This window comes from Astyanax mexicanus, chromosome 10 (genome assembly GCF_023375975.1).
Source record: "Astyanax mexicanus isolate ESR-SI-001 chromosome 10, AstMex3_surface, whole genome shotgun sequence".
In the NCBI taxonomy this organism is placed as follows: Eukaryota; Metazoa; Chordata; class Actinopteri; order Characiformes; family Acestrorhamphidae; genus Astyanax; species Astyanax mexicanus.
The window spans coordinates 25,298,105-25,317,546 of NC_064417.1; the positions used below are offsets into that span (position 1 = coordinate 25,298,105).

Genomic DNA, 19,442 nt, shown 5'->3' on the forward strand with positions numbered 1-19,442 from the left:
ATATACAGCATTTCCTAAAAATACATTTTATAGAAATACAGAAAAAGTATATTTAATGTGTATTTTCATAAAGTATATTAAACAGAAAATATATATTAAATAGAAATTTTAAAACCTTTTAGATAGAAAAAGTATATTAAATAGAAAATTTACAAATTAGGTATACTTACCTAATTTAAACATACATTTAATGCTATTATACTTCTTTTTTACAAAGGGTAGTGCATAAATAATTATTTTATTTCTGTTTTATGTCACACTTTCTTTCCCACAATTTATTTTTAGTGAATGAAATGTGAGTAATTGCAACCTTATATCTCCTGTTTTCAGTCTTTAGGAGACGGGCACGTCCGACGTCATTCCAGGTGGGCGTGTTCCTGAGGCATCCGCGAGGAAAAGCCCCAAGGCTCTGGCGACGCTCGCGCACAGGTGAGGAGGACACCGTCAGGTAACAGTGTTGACTGGACAGGTATGCCACACTGAGGGGCTTTTATTTTGAGGTCTGGCGGTTTATGGGTGTTTATAAGTTGACACTGCTCGTGCTGTGGTTTTATTAGAGGGTGATAATGTGATTGATGAGCTAAGTGAGTAACTGACTCTGATGATTGTACTGTTTATACTGCAGCACGTGGAGTGGAGCTGAGATCAGCCTTACAACCAGCATGGTAAGCTAGATCATCACCATCAACTCCTGATTCACCATTATAGACTATTATAGATAGATAGATTAATATAATACTGATGTTTTATGTAGATATAAAGATTGACAGATAGATAAATAGATACAATACTGAAGCTTTATGTAGATATTAATTAGATATATAGATAGATAGATAGATAGATAGATAGATAGATAGATAGAAATGAGAAATGATAGATAGAAATATAATTAAATATTACCAACAGTAATTATAGTATTATGATTTAAAATAAGGTATAACTCATTGAGTAAAAATAATATTTACAATTATTTAAGAATATTTTATTGGTAAAATTGCAGACACATTTAAAATGTTATTTAAATGCAATCTAAAATTTAAAAAATGTGTTGACAAATTCTTACTGAAGCTGTGATGTATCACATGACTCCTAAGTAAATGTAATTGGTTTAATATTGCTACAATATTTAAACCAAAATTACAAACAGCAACACAGAGAAAAGAGAGATACTGTGATTCACTGTGTTAGATTTCTAGATTAATCCATACAATACAATGTAAAATTTTGCCATTGTTTGAAAAAAGTTTTACATGCTTATATTGTAGACTTTGCAACTGTCACTGTATGACCTATCTAATGCAACGTTTTTCCACTCTTGGCCAAATTAATTAATATCTGGCGTGCTCTGTTTTCATAACAAAAAATTAATAAAAATATAACAATATACTGTATTTAACATTGGTTTGAAAACCTTATATTCGCTTCATTATGATGCATTACATTTTTACCATTATTACTGTATTATTGAACCATAGGCTAGTTTATGAAAAATGTTAATATTTAGTCAAATGACTTATTTAGAATGACGGATTGTACAGCAGCATCTGTGATGTGTCTAGGTCATGAAAGGTCATTCAAGACGAGTGTCAGTGCTACCACAGTCAGTAGTGATGGTTTGATAGACAAGTAATGACTTTGAGGCTTACGACCATGTACTTACTTGTGCGATACTGTTCCAGCTTGCCTGTCCTTCTTTCTGTGTTGATTACAGCAGTGTTTAGATCAGACTGCTCAGTGTAACTACTCCATCAGTGTAATCTGAATTAATAAAGGTGGCTTATTTAAATGGAGATGGTGCCGTCAGATAGTTTGCGATATCGCTGATGTAGCTTAGTCTTGCTTGCTGGTGGTAACGGATCTGTGTTGGCCTGGATTAAGCTGTCATGGAGTTTCAGGTTGATGGTTGATTGAATTACAGTAGATCGGATGTGGAGTGGTCAGACTGCGGTACAGCAGAGATCGGGTCAGCGGTTTGGCGCCAGACTGGGATAAAGACACACGTCTATCATGCATTCTCTTCATCTACAAGGATTAGCCATGCCTGGCCTGTCACTGTAGTCACGTTGGGCCCTAAACTGCTCTGTAAGGCCCGGGTACACCAGGCAGGCTACAGGCTTTAAAATATGAAGCCATTAAAGACAAAACAACCATATTATCCATACTTGTGTTGGACACAGGTGGAATGCGGCTTTCGCCTTTAACTCATCCGTGCGGTAAACACACACACACACACACACACACACACACTAGTGACCACACACACACAGTGATAAATACTTGAGCACACATGCTCTGAGCCAGCTAATGGATATAATGAATATTATAAAAACGGTTAGCAATGTTTTGAAAGGATTCCAAAAAGGTTACTCTATAACGGTACAGAAATAATGTTTCAGGAACGTTCTGAAAATGTCTGACAAAATTTGTGAATTGCAACATTATAACAGTCCCAGCTAGATGAATGCTAACATTTTGGAAATGTTAAAATCAACATTCTCAAAACAACAACATTACAGCATTGACACAAGTGACATTGAAACAATGTTACCAGAATGTTTAAAAACATTAAATGAAAAAAAAATGTAAGAACATCCAGAAAACTTATCATATTGAACATTCTAAGAATGTAAAGTTCAGAAAAGTTTCAACTAAACAAATATTGTTAGCTGGGGATTTGTGGGCAGTAAGGCTGTTTATTGACAATATATTTGTGTTACGAAATGTATCACGATACAGGGGTTACAATTCAATTTGTCATAATGTTTTGCGATACTGTAAGCAAATAAATATGTGGTAATTGTTTAAATAAATTGTAGAATATCTCGAATAGTCTAAAAACACACTATCATATATAAAGTCTGAACACAAGAAAAGTTTACTTTTTAACATTTGACAACAAAATACAACACTCCCAGTGGATTTACACACAACACAAAATGTTGACCCCAGTCTTTATATGTTATCTAATAATTAATACAGATACTATGCTTTTAAAAATGAATACAATATTGCAAAAGTAAATATCACATTAATTTGATTTCAATATTTTCTTACACCTTAGGCAGACTGAGGGGCTGTGAAGCAGCATGCATGTCCGAGCATTGATTGTTGATGATGTCACAGCCTGTTGCTGAGGGTCCCAAAGGGCACATTTGTTGTGTTGTGATCTAAAAGCACTAAATCATTTAAACAGGAAAAATCTGTCTAAAAGAGAAAAATATCTGAAGATATTGAGATCTTCTGAGAAACTGTATTGAATGTATGGAAATGTGACCTCAAACTCAAAACAAAATACAAATATTTTCTTCACAATAGAACATAAAACATATATCAGATGTTGAAACTGAGATATTTTTACATTCACATTCAAATATGAACTCATTTAAAGGCTTATGGGACAAACATATCTCAATATACTGTGGCCCTCAGGCAGCACTGAATTATTAAAAACAGGAATGATGGAAATCACTGCTATTATGGATGTGTTGCTGCATTCAAGTTCTAAATGAGTTAATATTTTGTGTGAAATTGTAAAATGTCTTACTTTCGACACATCTGATTTGTGTTATATGTTCTCTTGTAAATAAAGTGTGGGTATATGAGATTAACAAATAATTGCATTCTGTTTTATTTCACATTAATTAAAATTTTACATGTCTCAGCTTTCTTTTGGAATTGGGGTTGTAGGCTTCAGTGAGTGCTGTCATAGAAGTTCTCTTAGATAATTACAGACTCTTTTTTCTTCTGTTTTGTGTGTTCTGTTCTACAGTCAGACAGAGGCAGTGTGAAACCCTTTGTGAAATTCAACGCTAAGCAGGATGCTGAGCTTTTACGCAAAGCTATGAAAGGGATCGGTAAGTAGAATTCAGCTTTTGTTTTAGTTTGTTCTAGTAAACAAACATTCAAACAAACAAGCAAATTAAAGAAAAGGAAAGGAGGGCCACCCTACGCACTGTAACAACCCAGTGTCCTAAAGTAATTCTAAAATGATTTAAAAAAGCTAAATATAGCCCGGCATATGACTTTATTAAGAACATTACTATCCAAAAGCCAATATATTAAAAGTGGGGATAAAATCTGAAGAAACATATGAGTTTTTATTGCAGTAAACTGTTATACAAATGTTATCCCAATGGCTATTGCTGAAACTCTACAGTGCCCCTTATTGGTGATTCTCTGCAGTGTTCAGGTTAGGATTAGAACTGGGTAGGTCCAAAGTTTTAATTTGTGTACAGTATAAAGATTAAGTTATTGAGGTAAATCAAGATATCTTAAGGGACTGGAAGTTTACTATTCAAAACTACTATACATAGATTATAACTTTACTATAAATTATGTGGTTTATATATATATATATATATATATATATATATATATATATATATATATATATATATATATATATATATATATTTTTTTTTTTTTTTTTTTTTACAAAATGTATGTTTTACACTAAAACTTGAAAACTCTCTATAAAATATCTCCAGTACCTTTCTAGTACCCATCATTTCAATTGACTTTGCATAAATAAGTAATGAGTAAACAACTATCCATTACTTACTAAGTGCTTATGATCTTTTTAATTGTTTACTTGTAGTCTTTGTAAATGCAGTAAGTGGGTCGGTTTAATTAATGGTAACAGTAGCTGGCATGTTAGTAGGGCTAAAAGAGGTCAGCTGGAAACTTGTGATGTCATCTTTCCCACTTAACCTCAGATTAATGTTCAGGATCTCTATCAGTTTGTTGCGTTAATGAATAATATTTATCATTGTGATACAAGCACACGAATACAGTTTGCAAGTTTCCTTTAGTTTCATTATTTTCACTAAATTAAAAATAATTTAATCAAGGTGAAACATTGGTGCAGTGGGTAGTACCTGTGTTCCACAGCTCCAGGGATTTGTGGTTGCGGGTTTGATCCCGGCTCTGGTTACTCTCTGTGTGGAATTTGGTGTCCGTCTGGGTACTCCGGTTTCTTCACACCTCCGGAACATACAGTAGATGATGGTAGATGACACTTTGTTGCCTCCTAGGTGTGAGCGAGTGAGTGAATGTGTGGTATCTTGCCCAGGGGGTTTTCCTTCCTTGCACCCAATGATTACAGGTAGGGTCCCACCAGACCCACCACTTCCCTGACCAGAAAGATGTGGATAAAAATGTAGATAAATGATTGGACATTTTATTCAACAAAAATAAGAGGATGCAAAAATGAGAGATTGCAAAAATTAGAGAATCTGTGTGTGTGAGTGAAATGCCCGTAAAAAAAGGGGCAATCAAATGTTATTTTGCCAATTCAAAAATTTTGTATATTCATTCACTTTATGCCATTTTATTGTTGACACCTCTTCTAATAAACGCATTCAACTACATTAAGTTGTACCCATTACCTACACTTATCCCAGATAAAATGAAGAATCGACCCAAGCTCAGCTGATGTATGACAGCATTGACTGAGCCATACAGAATTGGGCAGAATGTGGTTTATATCAGAAGACTTGGCACAAGCGACACAGGCCAATTTTCATACTATAGTCCGCAAAAAAATATTGTTGACACATGCAGCACTTGCAGACCAGAATCAAGTCTAATTTTAAACTGAAGCCGGCCTGTGTAAATGGCCAAGAGATTTTTGCTATCCGGGACGCAAATGTGTAAATTCTTAGTATATTCTAGATAAAGCCTAGACAAGTTACTCATAAAAAGCTTGAATGTCACAATGCACGTGAAAAAAGTGCCAGAATGGCTGTGTATTTTGTCTGGTTTTGGCACATAGACGTCAATTTCTACGTCATTTATGAAAAAGGTATGAGGTATGAAAAAATTTGGGCACCCCTGATAATTATTAGAATTTTCCTTTCTAAATCATTGGTTGTTCAGATTAGCATTTTCAGTTAAATAGATCATATAGCAGATGAACACAGTGATATTGGAGAAGTGAAATGAAGTTTATAGGATTTACAGAAAGTGTGCAATAATTCTTTAAACAAAATTAGAAAGGTGCCTTAATGTGGGCACCCCTGTTGTTTTATTGATTTGAATACCTTTAACACTAATTTTTAGAACACAAAATTTGTTTGTTAAGCTCACTGACCCTTAACCTACAAATACAGGTGAATCCAATTATGAGAAAGGGTTAAGGAGCCAATTGCAAATTTCTTTCTCTTCTGGAAAGCTCGATACACAACTCTCAAAATACCTAAACAAATCAATGATTGTTCAAGATCATGGTTTAGGGGAAGGAAACAAAAAGCTATTTCAGAGATGTCAGCTGTCAGTTTGCCACTGTGAGGAACATAGTGAGGAAATGGAAGAACACAGCACAGTTCTAGTTAAAACCTGAAGTGTCAGGCCAAGAAAAATTTTAGATAAGCAGAGGAGAAGGATGGCGAGAACAGTCATAGTGAACCCACAGACTCACAACAGCTCCAAAGACCTACAACATCATCTTTCTGCAGATGGTGTCACTGTGCACACGCCACAAACAGAGTCGCTTCAGTCGTTCTTCTGCTTTATAATGTATTTACCTGAAATTGCTGACCCAAACAAGCACTGAATTAAGAATAAACATCATGAAAATTATCAGGGGTGCCCAAAGGTTTTCACATGACTTTAGGTATAGAAATAATGATACTACCTAGATATTTATAAAAGAACCGATGTCACAAACTAAAGTGCCTGTGGACAGTCATCTAGGTCACATATTCAGCCATGCATTGGTTGTTTTGGAGCTAACGAGTAGTATTCCTTTTGAATTAAGTTACTACTTCTTCTAAAACGTCTACTACTATATGCTTGGCTAAAACCTTGATGTCGCTCACAGTAATAAGGACCAACATTAATAATTTCTGCATTAAAAACTAAATGTTTTTCCATTGGTTTAGGTCTTTTTTAAGCTCTGTATTTGGTTTGTATTTTCAGGCACTGATGAAGATGCCATCCTAATGCTTCTAACTTCTCGCAGCAATGATCAGAGGCAGGAGATCAAAGCTGCCTATAAAAAAGCTCACGGCAAGGTAAGGCTAAGTTATTATACTGTTGCTTACCTGCTTGAGTTACAGGTTAAATGCAGTCCCGGAGCAAATAAACATGAACCTATAGGCACCATGCCTAACCCAATCCATGCTTAACAATTTTTTGGTTAGAAAATTTTCTGTTTATATTTTTAGAACATTTTTATTTAACGTTTTTAAAGGTTTGGTAACATTTATACGTTAAATTATTAGTTTTGGGAATATTACATTTGGTTAGTTGTCATCAAACTGAGAATGCTATGTGAGAAATGCTATTGTGATGCAAACCATTATTATGTCACATGTTTTTAGACTGTTTCTGTAACATTACAGGCTAACCTTCCTTAAAAAAGGCTTAAAAAAAGTTCTTACAAGAAAAAAAAAAGTTATTATAAGGTTATATCCAGAACATTCTTATAACATTCTCTGTTAGCTGGGATGCAAGTTGTGGGCTAGAAGAGTATACAGCCCTTTAGCATTCGCCTGTGTAGCAGTTAGACCTCTAAAAGGATGTTGTTGATCAGGACAATCAGATCCTCACAGCAATGCTTCAAAATCTAGTAGATTTTTTTCTTTGGACAGTAGAAACAGGTGCTCTCACAAAAGCAGGATAAAGTTCCTTATTATTTAAATACTTTATCTTGAATTTTGAAGAAACAATAAATGAGCAGCTGTCCCAATACTTTTGTCCATAAAATGTAAATGAATAAATTCCCTGCACCTCATTTTTTGCAGTCGACAAGCTTCTGCATACGTGCTCACACTTTGCATATTAGTAATAGCACAGATTGCCAAAGGACATGATGAACGGCAAATGAAGTCGATTTCTGGCCTTTTTCTCAGTACACGCTAGTGAATGATGGTGTAGATGGAATTTCCATTATTACAGCTGTCGGCCCAAATATTATTTCACAATCGTTCAATAACTATGATTAATCCAGAAGCTCTAATTCTCTTTCTCTCTCTTTCTTTGCAGGACCTGGTGAAGGATCTAAAATCTGAGCTGGGAGGGAAGCTGGAGGATCTGATCGTGGCTCTGATGTCTCCTCCTAGATTATATGATGCACATGAACTTCATAAGGCCATCAAGGTACCATGAAGGTTCTGTTAGCAGCTGAACAATTCTATATAAAGCTACTTTTCATTTGCTAAATAACTAAAGAAGAGTTATTTATAAGAAGCACAATGCTTTTTCCATGAGTAGATATCGCAGTAGAACACCAACATCTTCCTATTTAATCAAGCCTTACCTCTCCCTATGTCTGTTAGCATCTCGACTCTAATAAAGCCACCTGTTAGCATCACAACTAGCCCGCCCCAATCTTTCTGAGCATGGCTGCTCTAACCCTGCTGAGGATGGCTGTAAGCGTTGATGCTAATCAGCCCCAACCCTGTTAAAACTTGCTGCTGTGTCTGTTAGCATTGTATCTCTAACACTACCAAGGCTGGCTTTTATCATTGCAGCTAAACCTCCCCAACCCTGCCATGCCTGGCTGCTGTGTCTGTTAGCACTGCAGCTCTAACCCTGCTGAGGCCAGTGTTGCCAAATCCACAGTACGGAAAGTAGCTATTGGCTGTCCTAAAAGTCGCTAGAAGTCGCTAAATGACGTCATCACCTAATTTGCATAATACATGTTTTTGAAGCTGTAAAAGATTAAGGTTGTGGGAGAGAAAAAAGTGCGTAAAAAACACCATAAATATGTTAGAAATGTTACAAATGAACAACTTCTGTTGCTTTTTTTTGTCACTTTTTTTTTACAATAAATTTTTACGTGAATTACATAAATTAGTTTTTTGCCATGTTCTTAAATGTTATTATAAGAGCAGCCGGAACTGTTATTCTACGTTTTTTTTAGTTTTTTTTTTAGTTTGTTTGTTTTATTTTATTTTTATTTATTAAAAAAAAAATTAAACCTATCATAGACATTTTCAATGTTCAATGGTTCAATAGATATTTAGCTTTGTTTTATTTATTAATTGTTTTAGCTTTGTATTTAGCTTTGTTTTATTTAATTTTTATTTTTTTTACGTTTTCTTAAGTTTTCTTTATTTTTGAATCTATCATAGACATATTGTTGAATGGTTTAATAGATATTTAGCTTTTTATAAAGAGGCAGACACTGTGGAGGAGGTGAGTGACAGGCTATGTGGTGAATGAGGTGAGTGAATGACTGAGACTGTGTGAGTTAAATTAAGGGATTTCTGTTCGTGTCACACTGAAGACACATTAATAGTTATGCTCTGTAAATACAGAGCGGGGTCAGTCAGCGGCGGCTATGGGCACGCGCGATTCATTTGCATTGTTTTGATGGAGCGGTGTGTGTGTGCTCTGACTGTCAGACTGCACTGTGAGTGATGTGGGCGGGGCTCACGGCAGCGCCCGCTGCAGCGCGGAGGACAGTAACTGAAGAGCGCGTGTTTATCTCAGAGTCGCCAAAAGTCTCCAGTAACACCACAAAAACTCGCTAGATTTGTCGCTAGTCGCTTTTTTACAAAAAAAGTCGCTAGAGGGTCTGAAAAGTCGCTAAATATAGCGACAAAGTCGCTAAGTTGGCAACACTGGCTGAGGCTGGGTGTTAGCATCAAAGCTCCAGTCTTGCAGATACTGCCTGCTGTGTTTGTTAGAATTGTGTCTCTAGCTTATCAGCTATCATTGTATCATTGCATTTTTCAGGTTACATTGCTAGTCATACTAGTTGATAACCATACAATATGCAAAACTTAGGGTTTATGAACCTGTAGGAGTGTTCCAGTTAAAATTTCATAGTTAAAATTAGAACAAGCTTCGGTTTACACCTACTACCATATTTTTCACATAATAAGGTGCACTTAAAATCCCAAAGAGTTTCCAAAAATTGTCAGTCCGCCTTATAATCTGATGTGCCTTATGTATGAATTTTATCAGGTTGTAAAGAGCAGTAAACCCACTCCGCTGAAGTACAGATTTATACAGGAGTTTTAGTTTAGATCTTCAGCAGTATTAGCATTAGACGCTAACTGCGCTACACAATAGCTCAGAGGTGAATATTATCGGCTAGCACTGCTAGAGTACCATTAGCATTACCGTTAGCGGTTATCCACTGATGCCAATGCTCCAGCTTTAGTGAAAATCTGGAAATCTAAGCTTACTGTAAATAAATGGAAGCACTTTGCTCACCCAAATTAACAGGAGTTTTCAGAAGAGAAATCTGTACATTAACATTCAGTGCTTGTTTGACTCGTTTGAAATTATTATAATTATTTTTTTTTACAGCTTTGTTTACTTAACTTAACTTAGCTGTACAGGTCTCGCCCATCCAGCAGGAAGAAAACATGGCAACACCCCTATTCCCTACTAGAGTCGCATAAGATAGGCCTTATGATCCGGTGCACCTTATATATGAAAATAGATCAGAAAATAAATAGACGTGTATTGCTAGTACACCTTATAATCGGGTGCGCCTTAAAGTGCAAAATGGTAGGTGTTTAATGCCTTTAATGCCTTTATTCTGCATGATGCTTGTTTACACTTGGAATGACATTGTTTACTTTATTAATTATTCCATTATTCCATTTTTTTTATCAATTGGTAGAACTCATCAATATGACCTTATTTGGTAAATTAGTACATTGACAAAAAAGCTTGAGAAACGTCTTTGACTGTATCTCTGTAAATGTATCTCTTGTGATATAGGGAGCAGGCACTGATGATAAGGTTCTGATTGAAATCCTGGTCTCCAGAACTCCCGAGCAGTTGAAAGAGATCGTCAAGGTATACAAGAAAGGTAATCATTACTCTGCCTGTGGAAAATAAGCCAGGCTGATCCTGTTACTAACCCGGCTCCTGTTTCTTTTAATGAGATTGAGCTATGCTAAAAGCTTTTGGCTATCATTTGATGAACTGTAATGTCACATTTAATGTGAGTGAACATCAATATCAAATTAAGTCATAGCCTTAGCTATTGAGACATTTTCAGACCTTGTTATCATAAGCTGAAAGCTGTTCGCTCTTTAAATGCCCACTGTTTAAACAGAACCAGTAGAATTCATATGTACTGGCCATATCCAATATTGTGCTATTATTGCTTTGGTTCTGAAATTAAGGGTAATAAAAATAGTTTATTCAGCTTTTTGTTGGAGTAACTGTCTCTATTGTCCTGAGAAGAACGTCTACTAGATTTTGGAGCATTGCTGTAAAGATTTAAATGCAATCAGCAGCTACTAGAGCCTTAGTTAGGTCAAGAGTTGGATCATCTGCACCCCAACCCATCCTCTACCCATCTCATCCCAAAAGTATTTGATGGTGTGCTGTCATGGATCCCCATGTATGTTATTTGAGTCAGACACTATAGAAAGAGAAGCCTTCAAAACAATGGAATTTATGACTGGGAACGAATGCTCTTAGCAACTCAACAAGATCCATGCTTGGGCCAATTAAGCCAGGGTCAGAAGACCATTGTGTAATCTAAGTGTCAGCAATCATCTTTTCCTGTCTCATGTTTCTGTCCTAGAGTATAGTGGCAAGCTGGAGAAAGACATCATGGGAGACACTTCTGGTCATTACCAGAGGATGCTGATCATGCTTCTGCAGGTAAAGGGTTCTGAATTAATTATTTTTTGTCTCACTTAGCCACTCTGCTTTCTCAGTATGGAAACTAGCTAAAAATGCAAGATAGAAGGTTAAAATACTGTACATTCTGAAATCTGAACTGATTATTATAAACAAAAACATAATATCTCTCAAAAAACTGAGTAATTTCTGCAAATTTTTGCCATCAAACGTGAAAGCTGTGATGGCTGGCATTTTGAAGAAAAAAAAAAAAACGTCCCTAAGTGCTGTTGGCCACACCTTCCTCAAATGAGGCCTCTTGACAGGAATATGTGATTAAAACAGAGTGCAGAAATAGTGTTTATACACCAAAGTTGACAAAAAATTAGTTGAAAGTTTTAGGAGGATATAATATTACAAAGTTTTGGTGTAACATGTTAGCATACATGTTGTATTACATATATGCATTTCCAAGGGTTCTTTGACTTGATTCTTTATAGCCATGTTGCTTTTGTAAAGACCCAATAAATGTGATTGGCTGAAAGGTGTTCTATGAGTGCCGTTATCAGCCAGTAATGCACTGTAACCGAAGCTCTGCAAGTATTACTCCGCCACATACAGGTAACCTAGCATCGATGCAGCATACCAGCCAAACAGCGCAGCTACAAACAGAGCAGTGTAGTGTTTATAACCAAACAAACCTGATTTTTTCTCATCCTCTTTACCTCGGCCTGCGGCCTCTTGCCTATGACCACGGCACAGCAGTGCCAGTATTACACATTATAAGCACTCTCTCTTATGTACTATTGCTAAAATAGGCCACTGACAGGTCATTGTTATTTTTCCAAATTGTTAAAACCAAAACTGTCCCAGTAAACCCCTGGGTAACCCAGCAGTCAGAAACCTTGGCCATAACCCAAAGGGTCAGGAGTCTGACCCCCACTGATCAATGTTGCACCTTTAAACCCAGTATTTAGCCCACAGTTGGTTAAAACTTTGATGCAGGCCAAACGTTGGCCAATCGCAATGCAAGATACATGAATCAGAGCAAGGGCATATGCAAAACAGACCAGTATGTGAGAACAGAAGGTCAGATTTGAACGCGATTGTGTCGAGATATGGCCCCAATGGAAAGATGGGAGACGATAGCTGAAGCCACGGAAACTGAGAGAGATGTCTGTTCTCCGGGTCTTGATAACATGAGTAGCCATGATGTCACCCCGTAAGTGATTAAAACTGCTCTTAAGGTTGTGGTAGAGTGAGGATTAAATGCACCCAGCTCATACGCTATGGTAACTGGAGAGCAGAGGTTGCCAGGTTGGTGAAAACTCATCAGGCCTGTCTTAGGAAATAGACTCATATCAGTGCTCCACTGATGATGTGATATGAAGTGTTGTGTGTGATTATGTGCTTCTGTTTCTCTGTGCAGGGAGAGAGGGAGGAGGGAGTGGATGAAAGCAGAGTGGAGAAAGACGCCAAGGTAAACAGACTGCCCCACAGGTTCATGTTCCTTTTGTGTTTCATAATATAACGAATATAAACACAAGGGTAAGGAGGCTAATGCTATTTAAGTGTAGTTGGATACCAATGTTACATACAACTCTGGAAAAAAATGACAAGATCACTTTAGTTTCGGAATCTATTTATGCTATTTATAGATATATGTTTAAGTAAAATGAACAATTTCAAATTTATTTGATAAACTATGGGCAACATTTCTCCCAAATTTCAAATAAAAATATATTAAATAATAATATTTTATCATTATCATTTATTCGCAGAAACTGAGAAATGGCTGAAATAACAAAAAAGATGCAGAGCTTTCAGACCTGAAGTAATGCAAAGAAAACAAGTTCATATTCATAGTTATAGTTTTAAGAGTTCAGAAATCAATATTTGGTGGAATAACCCTGGTTTTTAATAAAAATTTTCATGCATCTTGGCATGTTTTCCTCCATCAGCCTTACACACTATTTGTGGATAACTTTATGCCACAAAAGCAAATTGTATTGCTTTATATTGCTTTAAGTTGCGATACATTATTGATATGTGGCACCAAATTTTGATATGTTTATTGTAATAGAGATCATTTTTCAGATTAAAACATTGGGCCCAATAAGAGACATAAGCAAGCTAAGATTTGCAGCTTGTTGTTAATTGTTTTATATTGTCAAATTCTGTGAAACTGACACCAATAAATCCAGAATTTACGTAGCATGATAATATCATATCATCAGCCCTGTGAATTACACCCCTAGTATTCAATGCCTCAATATGGCAAACAGAAGAAATAGCAGATAGAAAACAGTAACAAGTGCCCTTTGTTTGATAAATTATTAATAAAAAATAAAAGACCACTTAAAAATTATGAGTTTTATTGATTTTACCAAATTAAAGATGGATGATCACAAGACATCAAACCAAGCTGAACTGCTGAATTTTTGCACCAGGAGTAGCATAAAATTATTAAAAAGCAGTGTGTAAGGCTGGTGCAGGAGAACATGCCCAGATGTATGAAAACTGTGATAAAAAACAGGATTATTCCACCAAATATTGATTTCTGAACCTTTAAAACTTTATGAATATGAACTTGTTTTCTTTGCATTGCTCTGCATCTTATTTTGTTATTTCAGCCATTTTTCATTTCCTGCAAATACATGCTCTAAATGACAATATTTTTATTTGGAATTTGGAAGAAATGTCTGTAGTTTTTTAAATAAAACATTGTTTATTTTACTCAAACATATACCTACAAATAGCAAAATCAGAGAAACTGATTCAGAAAATGAAGTGGTCTCTTAATTTTTTTCAGAGCTGTATATTCTGCAATACATTTACTTTGGGGAACAGAGTATTAATAAGAGTATCTAACTCCACTGTTCAGGGAATGTTTTTACTTGACTCTGGGTCATTGCCATGATAATTTGTTTGCATTTAACAAGAAGAGTTTTAATAAGGTGATTATCTCATTCCCAACCCCCCCAACTCCCCTTCTCATCCCAAACATATTGGATTGAGCTCCATCACTGCAGAGAACACAGTTCTCTTGCTCCACAGCTAAGATAAGAAAGATAAGATACTGCAAGATACCACTATTAATATCCGAGGGGAAATTGGAATGTGCCAGTAGCTTACAAACAAATAGACACAAACACAAATATATTAGAAAATAGAATAAACATAAAATAGAATAAATGTAAATATAGTGTACACATTCCAGGATGTTTTATATACAGTAAAAACAGAGAAATGTATAGGGCTGTCTCATGCATCAAACTTTATTTAATAAGAGTACATTGAGAGTGGCCCTTATTTACAATATAACCAAACCATAGATACATAAAATATAGATTGAAAAAGAGAAAGACAGCACATATACAACATGAAATAAGGGAAAAAAAAGCAAAAAAAAATGTTTAAACCATAAAATGTATGCAAACCATAAAATGTAAAGAATTATAAAAATTTTAACAGCAGGAACATACATACAAACAATAAATGAAAGTATTTAGAAATAAATAGTAAATAAGAAATTAATAGTAAAATATAACTAAGCAATAACAAAAAATAATAAAAAATCTGTGTGGAGGTGTCCATCAACTATTGGACCTGTTTAAGCGATTGATTTAAGGTGTGTCTTTGGTATTGTGAGGACGCAAAAAATATGCCTTTCCCTGTTTTAAACACGCCAAATACATGCACTAATTCTCTTAAATAATCAGGTTTTTTTTGACATAACTTGAAATAAACCAATCAGCGTGTCACTTGCTATTCCCTGTAAGAGCCAGGTGCGCTCTGACATTGGCAGATTGGTATTTTAATTCTCAGCAATTTTTTTTAAAAGGGGTCAGATGTGATGTAAGGAGCAGAGACGCTGGGTTTGGTCTCAGTCTCATTATTTCTTTATCCTGTGGTAGTAAAGTGACACCTGGGGTGTGAGTTTCAGTCTTAAGACACTTTTAAGTGTTTGTTTGTCGATCGTGTTTCAGGAGTTGTTTACTGCCGGTGCTGAGAAGTTCGGCACAGATGAAGATAAGTTCATCAACATCCTCGGCAACAGGAGCGCCGAGCATCTGAGGAAAGGTACCAACACACAATAAGATACATATGGGACATATTATTATTATTAGTAGTAGTAGAATTATTACTGATACTGTCATATACACACAGTCATCGAAAACTTAGAACACTCCATTAAAAACTCCATTAAAAATCGATGAAAGGCTACAGTTGCAGTCCTCCTCTTTCTACTGGGGAATGATATACTTTAACATCAACAATGGTTGGTCATGTTGGCCATTGTTTCAAATGTTTCAAATGTTTCAACACATTTTTATTTATTTAAAGTTGTATTTTAGTTATATTATATTCATCTTTTCAAACTACTATTAGTATTTGTTAGATTAAAGGTCCATATATTTTGTTTTAATGTGGTGTCCTTACATGTTCAAATTAATACTACTAAATATATGTACGGACTAAATATAATTCCTTTTATCAACAGTTTCTCAGAAAAGGACTAAACCTGGTCATTATGGATGGACTCATATTGCTCTGAAATTATATCACAATATTTTAGGCTATTCATGCGATAACTATATTTTTGGCAACATGTCAAAACCTTTATTTTTATTTATACATTTCCAGAATAGATTCCTGCAAATATTAGTTTTTTTTTAGTATAAAGAGTATACAGTATAAACAGTTTCATACATTCAGTAAAAACAAAAACAATATTTAAACATTTGTATATTTCGTAAAAAGTAACTTACCACAACCCTGATTTTGTATAAATAATAATTGTGTAATAAAAAATAAAGTAACATAACAACAAAAATGAACTAGGATACAAAATATTTAGTAATAATGTAAATAAACAGTAGTACATAGCAAAGAAATAGATTGCTATTAGGAAGATTGTGATATCACAATATTAAGTTGTTTTTGTCAGTATGATTTGCAGTATTATTGTGTACAGTATTGTGTGACACACTTGTATGGTCATTTTTTTTTTCCATGTGTGTGTATATATACACATGTTTGAGGTAGAAATATGTTATCTTATTTATTTGCACATAAATTGGAGCACAATTATAATGTTTACATTTTATAATTAACTCTAATTGCATTAAACATTTGATAAATAGTACATTTGAGCCTAGATTGTGAGTAAAATAATTTTCAACCTTTTTTCTTTATAGTTTTTGAGGCGTATAAAAAGTTGGCGGGCTGTGACATCGAGGAGAGCATTGAGGGGGAGTGCACTGGCAACCTTGAGGCAGTGCTGTTAGCAGTGGGTAAGAAAGGAAATTAAGAAATAATAAAATTACTTGATAGACAGGAACAAAATAAAAGTTTAGTTGCTTTGCTGTACACTGAATTATTCTACCTTATCACTTAAAATGAATCACAGTATCCACTTTTAACTGAACTGAAATGTATATATATATATATTTCATATATATTTCTTTGTCTCTCCTCAGTGAAATGTGCTAAAAGTGTCCCGGGCTATTTTGCTTCAACTCTGCGCGAATCTATGAGGGTATGTATAACCAAATAATTTTAATGAGATCCCATATTAAATTCACCAGCTTAAAGTATCTGAATGTATTTAGGGGGGTGTCCACAAACATTTGGACAGACAGTGCATAGTATAGTATATTGTATTTGTTATGTAAATGACTTACAGATTGCTAACAAAGTTCTTTTTACGTTGCTGTTGTTTTATTTATTGTTTGCTGTTTGTGCTCAGCGTGCCGGCACTGATGACGAGACGCTGATCAGGATCATGGTGTCCAGGAGTGAGGAGGACATGCTGGATATCAGAGCCAAATACAAGAAGAAGTATGGAGAATCTCTGTACCGCACCATACAGGCAAGTGTAACACATACAAATACACACACACATTTACAAGTTAACTAATTTAGTTTTACATAATTTCTAATTAGGCATTTTGAAAATGTTCATTTTTGTTTCCAAGCAAAAATTGGAATGCACTGAAATACTGTATAGACAGAGTTTCAGCGATCTGTTTAACTAAAATGAACTAAAATCAATAAGGTTTATAGACATTATTACACTATAAACCTGCAATTTATTTAAACTCAATAAATTAAGTCAGTTTTATGTAAAATTGGATATTTACGAACATTACTTAACTATTTACCCCAGTTTCCGACACTGACTATCAGTGTGTAGTCATGCCCCCATGATTAACTGCATTGCCTCAGTGTTGTAGGCTGAAAGAGCAGGCATCATTTTCTGTGCTTCTAACTCTGTGTTGTCTGTGTGCTGCACTGTTCACTTTATAGCATTTCTAGCTATTTCATATCTATTTTTATATCTTATTTTATAAGTTCAAATTGCCTCAAATATTTAAGTAAATTCAGTTTATCCATACTTACAGTATAGTTTCACATTATATTTCTATTTATTACTCTGTTTAACTTTTCTTTTCAAATAATTTACATCTTTAGGACCCTTTGGGATCTTAATGAAATATATATTAAAATGCTGGAAATATTCAATATAGCTGCAAAAACAGTAGTTCCATGCATCTGAATGAATGTTTTTCTTTCCATCTTTAGGAGGACACTGATGGAGATTATGCAAAGGCCCTAATGTACCTCTGTGGTGGGGATGATTAATTATCTTTATATACTCTCAGATTGGTTTGCTTATTTCAGCTCGTGATTCATATTTATTTAATCCTTTATTCCTACCCTGATGCTTACTGTGTACTTGCTCACAGGAAGGTCATTTTATATTTTTTATACTAGTGATTGTCACTTATGCAACAGCATTCTGTAGTTTACAGCCAAAGCAAGTTACATTCATACAAAAATAACTCACTAAAAACGTTTTATTTAATTATTAATCTTTTACAGTCAGTTTATTCAGAAAGAGGTAGTGAAGTGTATAGTGTAGCCTAAGCCCATACCTTAATGAAGTATTGAAAGTAAAAGTAAAAGTTAAAGTGGATTTAGTGTGATGATTTAATCATTGTGTTTGAAATAAATGTTTATCACCCATAAACTTTGTTTCTTTCATTTATTACATTTAGTCTCAGGCGATGCCATGTACTTGTAATGTCACTTGTTTGCCAGTAGGTGGCATAATTGAACTGACTGGTTCAGTTTGGTAACATGATTACACGTTATTCTATCACCCACTAAAAGAGACAATTTTCCACTACAACTGTAAAAAAAGGCTAAAAGGTTTGTTGTGGTGGACATTTTACAGTAGATTATATAATCTGTGTATCTGCATATAAACAGAGACTGCTGACTTTTGTAAAGTACACTCTCAGAAAACCAGTGACTTTACACACCAGCTATCCCCTGATGTTACTGAACTGGATGAGTTTCAGAAAAATAGGTGTTAATAAATGGAAGGCTAGGCTACTGTTAGTATACATTTTTTACTATTTGTCTCCTATACTAATGGGTCAGTTGCTTTAAAACCTTTTATTGTTAGCATAATTTAAATGTCACAAAATGCTATATGTTTTAATACACATTAGCAATAGATTATCTCAAATAATAACACATATCTAGAATAACAAAAGCATACAAATGTGAAATATATACTTTTTAATTAACAAAAAAACAGAATAGAAATGTTGTTTTCATCAACTATTAGCTGGTTCTTAATTATACGCTTGTTATTGATTAGGTTATATCAAGTGTTCCTCTTCAAGCTTTTTCGGGATTCCATTTTTTTGCTCATTTTCATGCGATTTGCACTACTATGCTATCACACTGGATATCTTAAGTTTTACATATAGCACAGTGACCATTCAGGGCTTAAACTGAAGTAGACACTTGGGAAAAAACAGTAATTCACTTCCAAGAGGGACTTTTCATTATTTAGGTTCTATTTGAGAACATTAAATGCAGAGGAA

The 19,442-nt window shown here is 34.7% G+C and overlaps 1 protein-coding gene across 1 annotated transcript; it reads left to right on the top strand.

The window, feature by feature from the left end:
- Positions 1-392: 392 nt before the first annotated feature.
- On the top strand, positions 393-18,574 carry anxa5a (annexin A5a). Its single transcript, XM_022686008.2, has 13 exons — positions 393-469; positions 626-665; positions 3,770-3,854; positions 6,919-7,013; positions 7,987-8,100; positions 10,684-10,774; positions 11,501-11,580; positions 12,968-13,018; positions 15,528-15,621; positions 16,740-16,835; positions 17,022-17,080; positions 17,291-17,413; positions 18,127-18,574. The coding sequence occupies exons 2-13, from the start codon at positions 663-665 to the stop codon at positions 18,184-18,186; spliced, it is 951 nt and encodes a 316-aa protein (XP_022541729.2). The 5' UTR covers positions 393-469; positions 626-662; the 3' UTR covers positions 18,187-18,574.
- The last annotated feature ends 868 nt before the right edge of the window (positions 18,575-19,442 follow it).